This window comes from Haplochromis burtoni, unplaced genomic scaffold (genome assembly GCF_018398535.1).
Source record: "Haplochromis burtoni strain Fernald_Lab_line unplaced genomic scaffold, NCSU_Asbu1 Contig_356, whole genome shotgun sequence".
Taxonomy (NCBI): domain Eukaryota; kingdom Metazoa; phylum Chordata; class Actinopteri; order Cichliformes; family Cichlidae; genus Haplochromis; species Haplochromis burtoni.
This window is the reverse complement of record NW_024582717.1, coordinates 224,764-238,569: the sequence shown is the minus strand read 5'-3', so window position 1 is coordinate 238,569 and position 13,806 is coordinate 224,764. Positions and strand designations below refer to the sequence as shown.

The 13,806-nt window shown below is 37.5% G+C and overlaps 1 protein-coding gene across 10 annotated transcripts in view; it reads left to right on the top strand.

The window, feature by feature from the left end:
• Nucleotides 1–13,806, top strand: part of slc38a9 (solute carrier family 38 member 9) — a 99,988-nt gene that overhangs the window by 1,481 nt on the left and 84,701 nt on the right. For 3 of the 10 annotated variants that reach the window (XM_014340336.2, XM_042228834.1, XM_014340337.2), the window contains 13 exons: nt 1,041–1,184; nt 2,707–2,836; nt 5,357–5,475; nt 5,602–5,665; nt 5,843–5,936; nt 7,244–7,414; nt 7,881–7,940; nt 8,409–8,615; nt 9,405–9,512; nt 10,948–11,054; nt 11,193–11,306; nt 12,658–12,806; nt 13,248–13,337. The exons of the other annotated variants lie outside the window; for them this stretch is intronic. In XM_014340336.2, coding sequence (XP_014195822.1) covers nt 1,087–1,184; nt 2,707–2,836; nt 5,357–5,475; nt 5,602–5,665; nt 5,843–5,936; nt 7,244–7,414; nt 7,881–7,940; nt 8,409–8,615; nt 9,405–9,512; nt 10,948–11,054; nt 11,193–11,306; nt 12,658–12,806; nt 13,248–13,337 — 1,511 coding nt within the window. In that variant the 5' untranslated portion in view covers nt 1,041–1,086. The remainder of the gene's footprint in view (nt 1–1,040; nt 1,185–2,706; nt 2,837–5,356; nt 5,476–5,601; nt 5,666–5,842; nt 5,937–7,243; nt 7,415–7,880; nt 7,941–8,408; nt 8,616–9,404; nt 9,513–10,947; nt 11,055–11,192; nt 11,307–12,657; nt 12,807–13,247; nt 13,338–13,806) is intronic. 10 annotated transcript variants of the gene reach the window in all.

Sequence of the window (13,806 nt, the reverse complement as noted above, 5' to 3'; positions counted from 1 at the left end):
ACTTTGAAAGACTTTCAGAAAGCCTGGAGAGTTATTGCTCAAAGAACATCTGGATCATTGGAAGCAAAATATGAAGAATTGTGGAGTGGCTCAGAAGTTTTATATAGCTGTTGTATGTTGAAGCCTTGAATGGCTTTGAAGCTTCTTCCTCATTTGTCTCTTTATTCAAAAGAGAAATAAGGAAGGAGATGAGTTTCAGGTTTAAAAATTTTGTCAAATGCACAGTACTGAGATACACAACACACAGCAGATTTTTAAAAAAGAGCTTTAAAAGCTATGTACATATTTATACTACATCAGTTGTATGTGCAGCAGACAGCAGTTGGTGTTCAAGACAGCTGTGAGAATGCGATTGAGTGTGCAGGAATGTAGATTGAGGTAATCTGAGGTTATAAACTCCTGTCATGTGTTTTGGAGTCTAATGGCATTGAGTTCTTTTGTTTACAGGTCCTAGATTTCACACTTCTATACCTGCAGCCTCAGGGTAGAAGTGTGAACAGACTTTGTCAAGGGTTGTGTGGGTTTTTTGATAGTTGATCCTCTGCAGAGAGGGCAGTGGATTCCTAATGACCTTTACAGCAATCTTCACTCTACAGGCGTTTGCAGTTCATAGCATTGGCAATGCTGTGCTGCAGCAGATTCGCGCTCTTGCGGGTACTCGGCTTTCAAAGCTTTAAAATTAACAGACTTTTGACAGCCCAAAGGAAGAGGGGTCCTAATGGGACTAGCTACTGTGTTAAGCCAAGTTACATCCTTGCAGCAACATGAGCCTTGCTTAAAACCGTTTTTTTTTTGACAGTTGTGAAAATGACGTTTGCCAAATGAACTATCAATAGTTATTTTTTGCACTGGATTACTTTAATACGGGTTAATTTTTACAAAATGGTGAAGTAAGCACATCTGGAATATAAACCCACACATTCAAAAATTACCTTGAAAAATGTTGATCTGCACACAATTAAACAAACAATTGTACTAAACAATATCTTATGTTTGCTGTGGTTGTATGTGTTTAGATTTTGTAACATGTATGCTTCTAGTTAGGTGACACCTGTTGAGAAGCTAGAGCTGCAAGTCAGTAGAATCATGGAGGATGACTCCAGGCCTTTGCTGAGTTCAGAGCAGACTGGAGAGGACTACTTGCAAAGAGACTCCACAAATTCGCTAGACTTGAGAACTAAAAGGTAAATGCTGTGCTAATCAGTACAAAGTATGAATCAGTTTCTCTCCTGCCTGTCACATGCCATAGGTTCATGTTGTTCATTTCATTGCTAGATAATAAACAAGGTGCTTTATTACCTTGACTTCTTGGAATTCACTTAGCAAGCAAATACTAAGATGTTAGTTGTGAGATGTGTGAGTACTTCATTTTCCTAGCACCATTTCCTGTGTTAGTGAGTTTTAATCCAGTTCACACAATGATTAGAACCTCTCAAATCTCAAATATTCATGCTTTAATGCATGAATTTTCTTAGTCAAGCTACAGTGTGTCACAAAAGTGAGTACACCCCTCACATTTTTGTTGAAATTTTATTATGTCTTTTCATGGGACAACATTGGCAATAAGACACTTTGATACAATGTAAATTAGTCAGTGTACAGCTTGTATAACAGTGTAAAAATGCTGACACCTAAAAATAACTCAACATACAGCCATTAATGTCTAAACTGCTGGCAATAAAAGGGAGTACACCCCTAAGTGAAAATGTCCAAACTGTCTCCAAAGTGTCAATATTTTGTGTGGCAACCATTATTTTCCAACACTGCCTTAACTCTGGGCATGGAGTTCACTAGAGCTTCACAGGGTCCCACTAGATTCCTCTTGCACTCCTCCATGATGACATCATGGAGCTGGTGGATGCTTGGCCAGCCAAGTGCCTTTACCCTGAGTTTATATAGCAAGGCACTGGTCTTTTTGGAGGTGTGTTTGGGGTTGTTATCATATTGGAACACTGTCCTATGGCCCAGTTTCTGAAGGGAGGGGATCATGCTCTGCTTCAGTATGTCACAGGACATGTTGGCATTCATAGTTACCTCAATTTACTGTAGCCCCCCAGTGCCAGCAGCACTCATGCAGCCCCAAACAATGACATCCCACGTGCACTCAACTTCTTTGGTCGACAATAGCGAGGTTGTTCTGAATGGAACCTGTTCCGTCAAACTACTGTATGGTCTTGACCAGTATGCTGCAGCTCAGTTTCAGGGTGTTGGCTATATTCTTATAGCCTAGGCCATCTTTATGTAGAGTAACAATTCTTTTTTTCAGATCCTCATAGAATTCTTTGCCATGATGTGCCTTGTTAGACTTCCAGTGACCAGTATGAGAGAGTGTGAGTGCACTTAGGGGTGTACTCACTTTTGTTGCCAGAGGTTTATTCAATAATGAAGGTGTCTTGAGTTATTTAGAGAGGACAGCAAGTTTACACTGTTTCAAGCTGTGCACTGACTACTTTATATTGTATCAAAGTGCCATATCTTCAATGTAGTCCCATGAAAAGATATAACAAAATATTTACAAAAATGTGGGGTGTGTATTCACTTTTGTGTGAAACTGTTTATAAGGCCTCATCTGATTGTAACATATTATACTTTAAATAATATAAAAAATGTAAATTGTGCAAATCCTTACTGTATGCAGTGAAATCAAAGAAGTTATGTGTTTTTACGTGACTTGAAAAATGCATGATTTTTATTGACATCTTCCAGGCCTTTCCATGTGGAACGCAAGAACATTATAAATGATGGCCCTCAAGAGACAGTATCTGCGGAGGCTGCTGTACTCAACAGCAGATTACACTACTACAGCAGACTCATGGGGTCTTCTGATCGACAATTGGTAAGTCGAGTTTATTGTCACAACCATGAATGCATCACAACCATAGCTTCTGGGCAAAAAATTTGCCAAGTGCAAACCACTTAAAAACCCCCAAAACAAAACACAGTAGCAACATAAAGCTTACAACATGTTTTGACCAACAGATTGGTGACAAATTCAATATTATTAAATACAATTTTAAAAGCGGCTGCACGGTGGCACGGTGGTTAGCACTGTTGCCGCACAGCAAGAAGGTCCTGAGTTCAATTCACAATCAGGCCGGGGTCTTTCTGTGTGGAGTTTGCATGTTCTCCCCGTGTTTGCGTGGGTTCCCTCCGGGTACTCCGGCTTCCTCCCACCGTCCAAAGACATGCAGCTTGTGGGGATAGGTTAATTGGATAATCCAAATTGCCACTAGGTGTGAATGTGTGAGTGAATGTGAGCGCGAATGGTTGTCTGTCCCTGTGTGTTGGCCCTGCGACAGACTGGCGACCTGTCCAGGGTGTACCCCGCCTTTCGCCCTATGACAGCTGGGATAGGCTCCAGCGCCCCCCGCGACCCTGAAAAGGATAAGCGGAAGCGAATGGATGACAATTTTAAAAGCATTTATTCATTGCATGGCTTTAATCCAAAAAAACTGCATTTTGGCATGAAAGCCTTTAGAAAGCCTTGATTATTCTTTGTTGTAGACACAGGCATGGAGAGCTGGTGACCGCGTGATGTAGTAGGGATTCCTAATTTAAAGTTTTCATGGATGAGTATGTAGTCACAAAAAACTGACTGGCACATAGACACATATAAGAATCCTTGTATTCACTGTCTAACAGAAATTGAAATAAAAACTTCAGGAAGTTAAAGAAAATTCACATAAATGCTAGTGGTTTTCCAACAATGGCAAACGTGTTAATCCAAAACGGTGTTAACACATTTGCCCAAAACATTTATGAAATTAACTTGAAATAACTTGTGTAATTTTAATACTAGCTATTAGTTCCTCCATACAGCCCTAATTTTGAGCACTGTCACCGTGGAAGAGATTACTCCTATCTGCATAAAATTATAGATTACCTTTAGCATCTAGCTGTACAAAAGGGCACTGAGTGTAAGCAAAGTTGTTTTTCTTTGGAAGACACAGGTAATGCCATATACTGTGTTACGCTTCTAAAAGAGCTCAGTAAATATGTTTTCATTGTACTTAGCGGTCTGATTTTTTTTCTAGCAAGTAACAGTATTTTGTAGCTAAAATATCCATCCATTTATCAATCTTTGCTTATACAAATTAGGGCCACAGGGCACTGAAGCTTATCCCAGCTGCCATAAGAGACAGGGTATATATACTCTGGACAGGTCACCAGTTAATAAAATGTTTTTTGAAGGCACTAGATAATCAACCTTTTGGGGTTTAATTTATGCTCATCTGGACGTAGCGTATTCAGTGGGAGAAAGGTTTCGTCACTCATCCAAGTGACTTCTTTGGTCTAAGCTGACTGCAGGTTTCCCCAACCTTATAAACAGTGTATTTGCACAATAACTTAAACCAGCCCATTTAATGAACAATATGGTGTGAGGTCAGTTCCTTGATAGTTAATATGCAAATTGTCATGACCACTGATCAAAGACCACTGATCAATTGCCATGAGTACCATTCACAGAGTTGGAGAATGGCTGCAATCACAGTATTGTAAATGGTACTCATGACCATTGATCAGTCGTCTTTGATCAATGGTCTTTGATCAGTGATCGATCTCAGGCTATATAAATTGGTATTATGGACTGTAATAATTTATATTACTTGAAAGAAGTCCTAAGTTTAAGCTGATAACCTTAACTAATGCTTTTAAAGTTCCAAATTTTTGGAAGGAAGCCATGATAGATCAATAGGGCATGTAACATGTCAGAATGTATTGGAAAATCCAGTTGGCTAAATCCACAAAAAGCTGCCTCAGAGCCATAGAGGCAGTACAGGTCAATTGATCACATAGCCTGTCCAAAAAGAAAACAGATCTGTAAAAACTACCAGAGCTCAGAGTACAAAGCTACTTGTTCATTTTGAGGTGAGTCATTTTTCCTGCTGCACTGCTACATCAGATCTTGGGATTCTCCCACCTGCCAAGATCCACTTTAAGCCCTGGTTGTCCCATGCAGTGCACCTGTGTCAAAGCATCTGTATTGTTGTTTCTCTTGTCATCTGTTTTTATTTTTACTTAAAATAATTTTAATTTGCCTTTCTATTGCAATTATGTTTCCATCCACTGGATATGTTAGCACATAGTTGCTTTTCATTTCATGAATTCTCACAGAAAAAAAAAAGTTATTGCTACATGGTTATAACTTCAGATTGTAAGGGGTTATCAGCTACCTCCTAATCTTCTTCTTTTCAAAGTTTTGTAGTAACACTGAATTACAAACTGAAGATCTGAAAATGAAGCAAACCTACCTTAATAGGGGGAATGCTATTAAAGTTATCTTTGTAATTCTAAGACGTCATGACATGCACTTTTCTGAAATCTTTACCTTCACCTCTCCATTTTTCCTCCCTAGAGTCCTCCAGATCACGTGATTCCCCAGCCAGATGAGATCTACATCTATAGTCCACTGGGAACAGCTTTCAAGGTCCCAGGCAGTGATCATACCTCTAAAAACCCCAGTATCATCACCATGTAAGCCCTAGCAGTAGTAAAATGTGAAATCCACTGCACAAAGCATGTGAAAGCTACATGCTTTCTTTGTACTTAACTGGATGCATTTAACTGCTTTGATTTATTTATTTATTTTTCTTGTCCCAGATTTGCTATATGGAACACAATGATGGGCACATCTATACTCAGCATGCCTTGGGGTATAAAGCAGGTGATGTGATTCAGTTTACATACTTGATGTTTTCAGCTCATTCAAAACCACACCTAAAATCACATTAAAAACAAAAAAAACCCCAAAAAAAACCTTTGTTTGAGAACTTTGTTCAAATAAAGATTAGTGTAGAGGCCAAAAGCTCAAAATAAATATACAATTTTGACTTTATTTCAGGCTGGTTTCACCCTTGGAGTCTTCATTGTCATCTTCATAGGCCTGCTGATGCTGTATTGTTGTTATATTGTCCTCAAATCACCAAAGTCAATACGTAAGTAATTTTTACAAACTAGGTTTGGGATTAATAGACCAATACTAACAGCTTTCAAAAAGTTTACAATAGTACCTAGTTCACAATGGCTTGTTTCAGATCTCAAATGCTAGAAAAATATTTTTCATTCCATATTAGTATGCAAAATTAAGGCTAATGGCAAATTCTCAACATACACATTGTATAGGGTTCTTTGTGAGAGAGCAGTTATGTTTTTTGTTGTTAGCATTTCTTTAATATGTTGTCATTCACTTTAGCATAACTGATTAATTATGCTCTTTATAATTTGCAGGCCAGAAAGACAATTATACCCTTAAATTTAAAAAATAGAGTACCTGTTTATACTTAAAATTAAATGTTTTTCCCCTCTTATTCTCTGCCCAACACTTTTTTTCAGTGTCTGCATCATAAAGATTTTACAGAATGTTTTGTTCCAGTATCATTCAGAACCTGATCTATAGAGCAATTTATTCCGCAAAATGCATGATGAAAACTAATGTATTTATTGGGATTTATCAGAAGTTGCAGTTTATGAAGACAAGTCTGTCTTCTGCAAAGTGTTACATTTTTGGGTGATCACTGTACAGGAATGTCACTGCTGTATTTGCTCTGTTTAATATCAGTCAGAGCCTGATCTATGGAGTATTCCTTACTACTGTAGTTTAAAAGCTTTTACACTCCGTGACCTGAAGACAGCAGCAACAGCTTTCATCTTACCTACTTATAATGTTTCAAACCTTTACTGAAGTCTGCTCTTAGCAGGTGGACATGGAATATGCTGACTGTATCAGCGAGTCAAAGAAATTCCATCAATTTAACTTGAAAAGCTCTTTGCTTGCTTTGTACATATATCTAGGATATTTCCTCCTGAGTGAAATTGATAACTAGATGAAATGAGAGATTTAAAAAAAAAAAAAAGTGTATTTGTATAAATATGAGTTAACTACTTGTTACATGCGAATATGCAGTGTTGTTAATACATCTAAACACTTGCTTTTAGATCATGGTTGCACCGGTATATTTTTGGCATAGTTACAAGAAGTTATTGTTAAGACAGAAGGTACAGAGCAAATGAATTCAGCCTAAATAAAATGGTGAAGCTTAACACTGAACTTATCGAACATTATTCCTGAATCAAAAAAACAATTGATGCTGCTGCATTTACTAAATGACTTTGCAAAAGAATGTTAGCTCATAAAGTTCACGTTTGTCACCACTGTGTACTATGGAAAAGCTTTTGTGATATATTAATTTCATATTTGGGAACCAAGTATTTACCTCTGTAATTATTCTTTGTGCTCTCCTAGCCTGTGTGGACACATCAGACTGGGAATTCCCTGATGTCTGTCAGTACTATTTTGGAAAAGTTGGTCAGTGGTCCAGCTTGATGTTCTCAATGGTGTCACTTGTTGGAGCTATGGTAGTCTACTGGGTACTCATGTCCAACTTCCTCTTCAACACTGGGCAGTTTATTTACAGTAAGAAACAATGGTTTTATCTGCAAAAGAGTGGAATTATGTCATTCTATACTATTGTTTGACATGTTAATCCTTGTTTATGTTACCATATGTGCAGCACAGTGACTTCAGAAACATTTTAAGCAAAAACAAAACTCACAGCTCTGCAAGCTTTAATTAACTTTAATTAATATGACACATAGTGGGCCTGATGTTTGTAATAACTTTTTTTTTCGCTGAGGTTAAGCCATTGGATGATCTAAAAGATATTGTTACATTATTTTTCAATTTCTGTTTAAATACACAGAAGTTACCACTCAAGGCAAGAAACACTGAGAAGATCTCTGAAATTTGCACAGAAGACATTTGCATTACACAAAGACATTGTGCAGAAAGATGTAAATTCATTATTTACTTTATCAAGCTTTTGGCTTTTGCAAGAAGGCTCGTTTCTCTTAACCGATGGCTTCCTCTTCTCTGTCCATAGACCATGTTCACAATATCAATGTGTCAGATTCAGAGTTGGAAACCAATGGCTCAGAAAAAGGTAAGTCACTTGCTGTATGCAAAATTTCAGCTTTATCATATACCTTTCAAAAAAGGTTATAAATTCCAAGTAAATAATTCACATCCAGGGAATCACAAAGTTACTGCTTTGTAAAGAGGACATAGACCACCTGCATACTAAATATTGTAAAAGTTAAAGCTTTTTGGCCCATATTTCCAGTCTGTTTTCAGATTTTTATTAAAGTTAGAATTAGTTTTAGAATAAAAGTCTGGGAATGTCTGATGGTTAATGTTAGAGGCAAAATGTTTGAAATGAAATAATATTAGTGAACCTCCTCACAAAGACCACCAAACAGACAGCGGTTAGGCAAAAAGCAAAAGGAGACTGGAAAAGCATGTGACTGAAAACAAAGATGTACTTTATGCCTTTGATCTGGTGCATTTTATAATTTTGTGTTACCCAGTTAATTAACAGTGTTTGCTGATATTCTGTTAATTTGTTCACCAGTCATCTGCCCTTACCCAAATACTAACCCTGGAGGGAACAACACCATCAGCACCCTTTTCCTCAGTGACAATGGAAATATGTCCGATGTGAACCCTTTTGAACGCTACTGGAGTAAAACCAACACTGTCCCCTTCTATCTCATCATTCTGCTTCTTCCACTGCTCTGCTTCCGCTCAGCGTCCTTCTTTGCAAGATTCACTTTCCTGGGTAAGACATCAAGAGGTTGACTGGAGCCACAGCGACCCCACCCTGGGTGGGAATGTATCAGGATTATCCAGATGGAAAAAAAAAAACGCTATCAGTTTTTTCAGCATTGTCCACTCATTTATCTTTCAATCCCTGGCTGCTCCAGTCTGCATGCCAAAATATCCTTGAGCAAGATAAGCCCAGGTTGCTCTTCAATGCAGCCATCGAAATGTGAGGATGTGTATGAATGTTAGATAGAAAGTACCGAAGCTTAGAAGAAAACTTCTATGAGTGGGGGAGGCATATTGTAGTATAAAGCACTTTAAGTGCTCGAGTAGAGTATAAAAGCGCTACATAAGAACCGTTCTATTTACCAACGGCAGTCGCATTGTTTTAGATTAGTCAGAAAACTTGGGCTTCGTATATAGAGGGTACTGGAATTTCTTTACAATGCACTGTTGGCATTTGATTAAAAAGGGGCCAGCATAGAAATGTATTCTTTTTGTCACATCATTTTGATTGAAGGCTCGAAAAAATGGCTAGATCCTTTTCTTTGTAGACATGGAGTTAAGACTGGTGTCTTCTCATTAAGAATTTCACATTTGCTCAAAGATGAATGAGTGGTGAAGTGCAATACTGATCATGGTTTTCCTTTATTTAACATTTGTACTTAGTTAAATAAGCATATTCTAATGTAGAGTAGAGATACGTCAATTCATTGTTAACTGTGGGGCTTGATTAATCTGCTTTCTGTGTTGCATCAGCAATTCATCCATTAATGTATTGATGTCATTCATCCATTTTTTACAGGCACCATATCAGTGGTCTACCTGATTGTTTTGGTCACTGTCAAAGCTGTCCGCCTAGGCTTTCACCTGGAATTCCACTGGTTTGACAAAACAGAATTCTATGTTCCAGGTAAAACTGGTGTTAATGCTTCTTTGAGTGTCTTTCAACAGGAATGTAGATGTATATGTAGATATTGGTAATAACCGAAAGAAATGACACCAAAGATGTCCATAAATTGTGTAATAATATGAAATAACACAGGGAAAAAGCACATGAAGAAAGGGAGGTGCAAAAAGTGATGACACCAGCTGAAAATCTAAATATTATATTATTGAGGTGCAAAACGGAGGTCCATTGGCTGTCCACCCATGGAGCCATGTAATAAGGCATATTATGACCACTGACAGAGCAAGTGAACATTTTATCTTCAAAGCTGATATGTAAGAAGCAGAAAAAAAGGGAAAATGTAAGGATTTTGACAAGATTTGATGAGGGCCAAATTGTGATGGCTGCATGACTTGGTCAGAGCATCTCCAAAACGGCATCTTTTGTGGAGGTGTTGTTGGTCTGCAGTAATCAGTATTTATCAAAAGTGGCCCAGTGGTGAACAAGTGACAGGATCATGGGCAGCTAAGGTTCACTAGTGCTAAGGGGAGGGATGGCTGGCCCATGTGGTTTGATCCAACAGTTGAGCTACTGTTGCTCTAATTGCTCAATAATGTAATGTTAGTTCTGATAAAAAAGGTGTTAGAATACGCAGTACATTGCAGTTTTCTGCATATGGGGCATATCCTCAGATCAGCCAGAGTGCACATACTGACACCTGTCCACTGCCAAAAGTGCCAAGAATGGGCATGTGAGATTGAGAACTAGGACATGGAGCACTGGTAGGGGGTGCCCTGATCTGAGGAATCATGTTTTCTTTGATGTGGATGGCCGGGTACATGTGCGTTGCTTCATTCTGCCACCAGGATGAACTATGGGCAGGAGGTAAACCAGCAGAGGCAGTGTGATGGTTTGGCTGATGTTCTGCTGGAAAACCTTGGGTCTTGCCATCCATGTGGATGTTACTTTAATACATACCACCTACCTAAGCATTGTAGAACATGCGTACCCTTTCATAAAAACTATATTCCTTGATTGCTGCGGTGCTTTCAGCAGGACAATGTCCGTTGTCACAAAGCTAAAATGTTTCAGGAATGTTTGAGGAGAACAACAAGAAGTTTGAGGTGTTGACTTGGTTTCCAAATTCCCCAGATCTTAATTTATTCAAGTATCTGTGTGATGTGTTGAACAAGCAAGTCCGATCCATGAAGGCCCCACATTGTAATTTGCAGCAGTTGAAAAATCTGTTGCTAACATCTTGGTGCTAAATAACACAGCACACTTTCAGGGGTCTTGTGGAGTCCATGCCTTGATGGGTGAGGGCTGCTTTGAAAGCATAAGGCAGATCAACACAATATTAGGCAGATGGTTATGTTATGCCTGATGCGTGTGTGTCTGTGTGTGTTCTCAGTTTCTTTACATTAAAGAATGTATCTATGTTTTAATTATGATCTTTCAGAGTTCAGATTGCTCTTCCCTCAGCTCACTGGTGTTCTCACTCTGGCCTTCTTCATTCACAACTGCATCATCACATTAATGAAGAACAACAAGGACCAAAAGAACAATGTGAGTGTTATTTATCCATGTTCTTCCAAATATTAGTACTCTTCAAATCTGTTTTTTGCTAAGTAAATTTAGATGACACAATTCAGTATCAAAAGCTTTAATTCTGATGCATCTAAGGTAAATTTGGTATGTTTTCAGGTGCGTGACCTGTCTGTGGCTTATCTTTTAGTGGGGCTAACCTACCTTTATGTTGGAGTGTTGATCTTTGCTGCTTTTCCCTCTCCTCCACTTTTTAAAGACTGCATTCAGCCAGTAAGATTTTCACTTTATTGTTATTTTTAAATAATTTTTATGTATGCATTTTTTTTCTGGGTAAAGGGGCCTGTTATTTTCATTGCACATCATCTACATTGGGTTATCCCTGAGCAGGGCAAAAGATGGATTGTCTTTGTTGGAAGTGAGTTTATCATAGCTTTGCTATAGCATTGAAAGGTGTTGATCTGCTGTGTTGTTAAGTCTTTTGAGATATAGCTGGTAAAGGTAGATCATTTCTACACTAATAAACTGGGCTCAGTGGTTAACATGGTTACTACTGGACAATTTTGAAAATGTAGTCACTGTTAACAATCTATAACCATCCTTTACACCACGTTTTTACCTAAGGCAATGTCACCATGTTTGACTACAGCTGTCACACAGTAGACCTTGAACTACTGTATGACAGCTGTAGTAGTTCAAGGTTGAGAAGTCAGAATACTTTATTCATCCCGAGGGAAATTAGGGAGTGGTTTGCGTTGCTACGCTGAGCTTACAGAGGCAACAGAGCAGAACAAAATTTCCAGTTGTAGTAACAGTCCATCCATGGGAGGACTCCTTAAATTGCTCCAATATGTATTTAAAATAAACACAGTCAATATGTTAGAAGAGAGGGACCATATGAATTGGTTGTTGTAACTTCTGACTCTAATAAGCTTTTGTTGACATAATTAACTTGCAGGGTTACACACTTTTAATCTACTCTTTGTAAGTGGAATTGTTTTTCAATATTACCAATTTTTTCATACATTTCAATTTGATTAATGTTAAAAACTAAGCATTCAAATGATTTTTATGTACATAGATGACTTAAAGAGTAATCCTTCTATTTGTTTGTTTGTTTGTTTCCACATACTGTACACTGAAACAGTTTTGATCTTTTGGGGCATGTACATGTAGCTTTAAATGGTCTTCTGTGGTTTCTGGCATTATTTACTTTATATTTTGTGTGTATTTACTGAGAAATTCCTGAGTAGTTTCTGTGGTGTATGGGTTCCCGCTTCCATTAGGTGTGTGGTCTGAAACCATATTTAGATGAAAAGTAGAATCCATACTAAGCCAGGACCAAAGGTATCGCTGCAGAGCATTGCACTGGAACGTGTTGGTCAGTATGATATACATAACATGGCAGTGGTTTTAATCTTGTGGCTAAATGGTGTTTATTCTGACATATCAGTCATTTTGTGTCTGTTTAGATTTAAATATGATTTGCTTTTGTTTGAACCATAACCATAAGAATTTTTTATCGGCTTGTTTCTTCATGGACATGAACATTAAAACCCCTTATTTGCTGATTTCTGGCAACCATAAGTTAGCTTATAAACACTGCACTGCTTTCCCCTCACAGAACTTCCTGGATAACTTCCCCAGCAGTGATATTATGGTGTTTGTGGCTAGGACCTTCTTGCTTTTCCAGATGATTACTGTATACCCCCTGTTGGGTTATCTGGTGCGGGTTCAGATGATGGGTCAACTATTTGGAAATCATTATCCCAGGTAAGAGTAATGCTTTTTCCATTTAACAGGAAACAAAACAATGCTGATAACTGATCATATTTCCCCCACGTTTCTTTTATTTTAAACAAAAAATGTGATCATTTCTCAATTTAACTGCTAAATTTTGTTCAGTTGTTGTGTCTGCGGTGTGAATAATCAGGCAGTTTTCTGCTGTGGGATGCACTTTGTGCTCCTGTACATAGCTGTAATAAGAGAGTTGGAGTTTCTACTCCAATTGTTATTAATTAAACAAGACTAAGAAAAGAAATGACATTGTAACCGAATACTTAAATTAATAAAAAACAAAAGCATGTTTCAGATTTCTTCATGTGGCCACTTCTTTGTGTGCCATCTCTGAACGACCTTATGATGTCCTGGGTAAACAGTGATCGATGACTTGCCTGTAAGCAATTTATAGTTTGTTATATTGTTTTTCTTTAGTTTCCTTCATGTTCTGATACTGAACATCTTAATTGTTGGAGCTGGTGTCCTGGTGGCCACATTTTATCCCAATATAGGATCCATCATACGGTAAGTATGAAATTGTTTTGCATTCACTTATGTGAAGAGAAACAGTCTAATTAGTCTTAGTTTAATAATTTAGCTTGAATAACATTTCATAAAGTAGACTGACTGTGTGGCTATGAAATTCTGTAAACATTCTGATGACATTCTTACATTATTGAGGTGTTTAATATTAAAGACTACATTGGTTATACTTGATTGAAAAATAAATGAATCAGAAAACTTTATTGATCCCTGGGGGAAAAAAAAATAAATATATATATATGTATGTATGTATGTATGTATGTATGTATGTATGTATGTATGTATGTATGTATGTATGTATGTATATATGTATGTATGTATGTATATATATATGTATGTATGTATGTATGTATATATATATGTATGTATATATGTATGTATATATGTATGTATGTATGTATATATGTATGTGTATATATATATATATATGTATATATATATATATATGTGT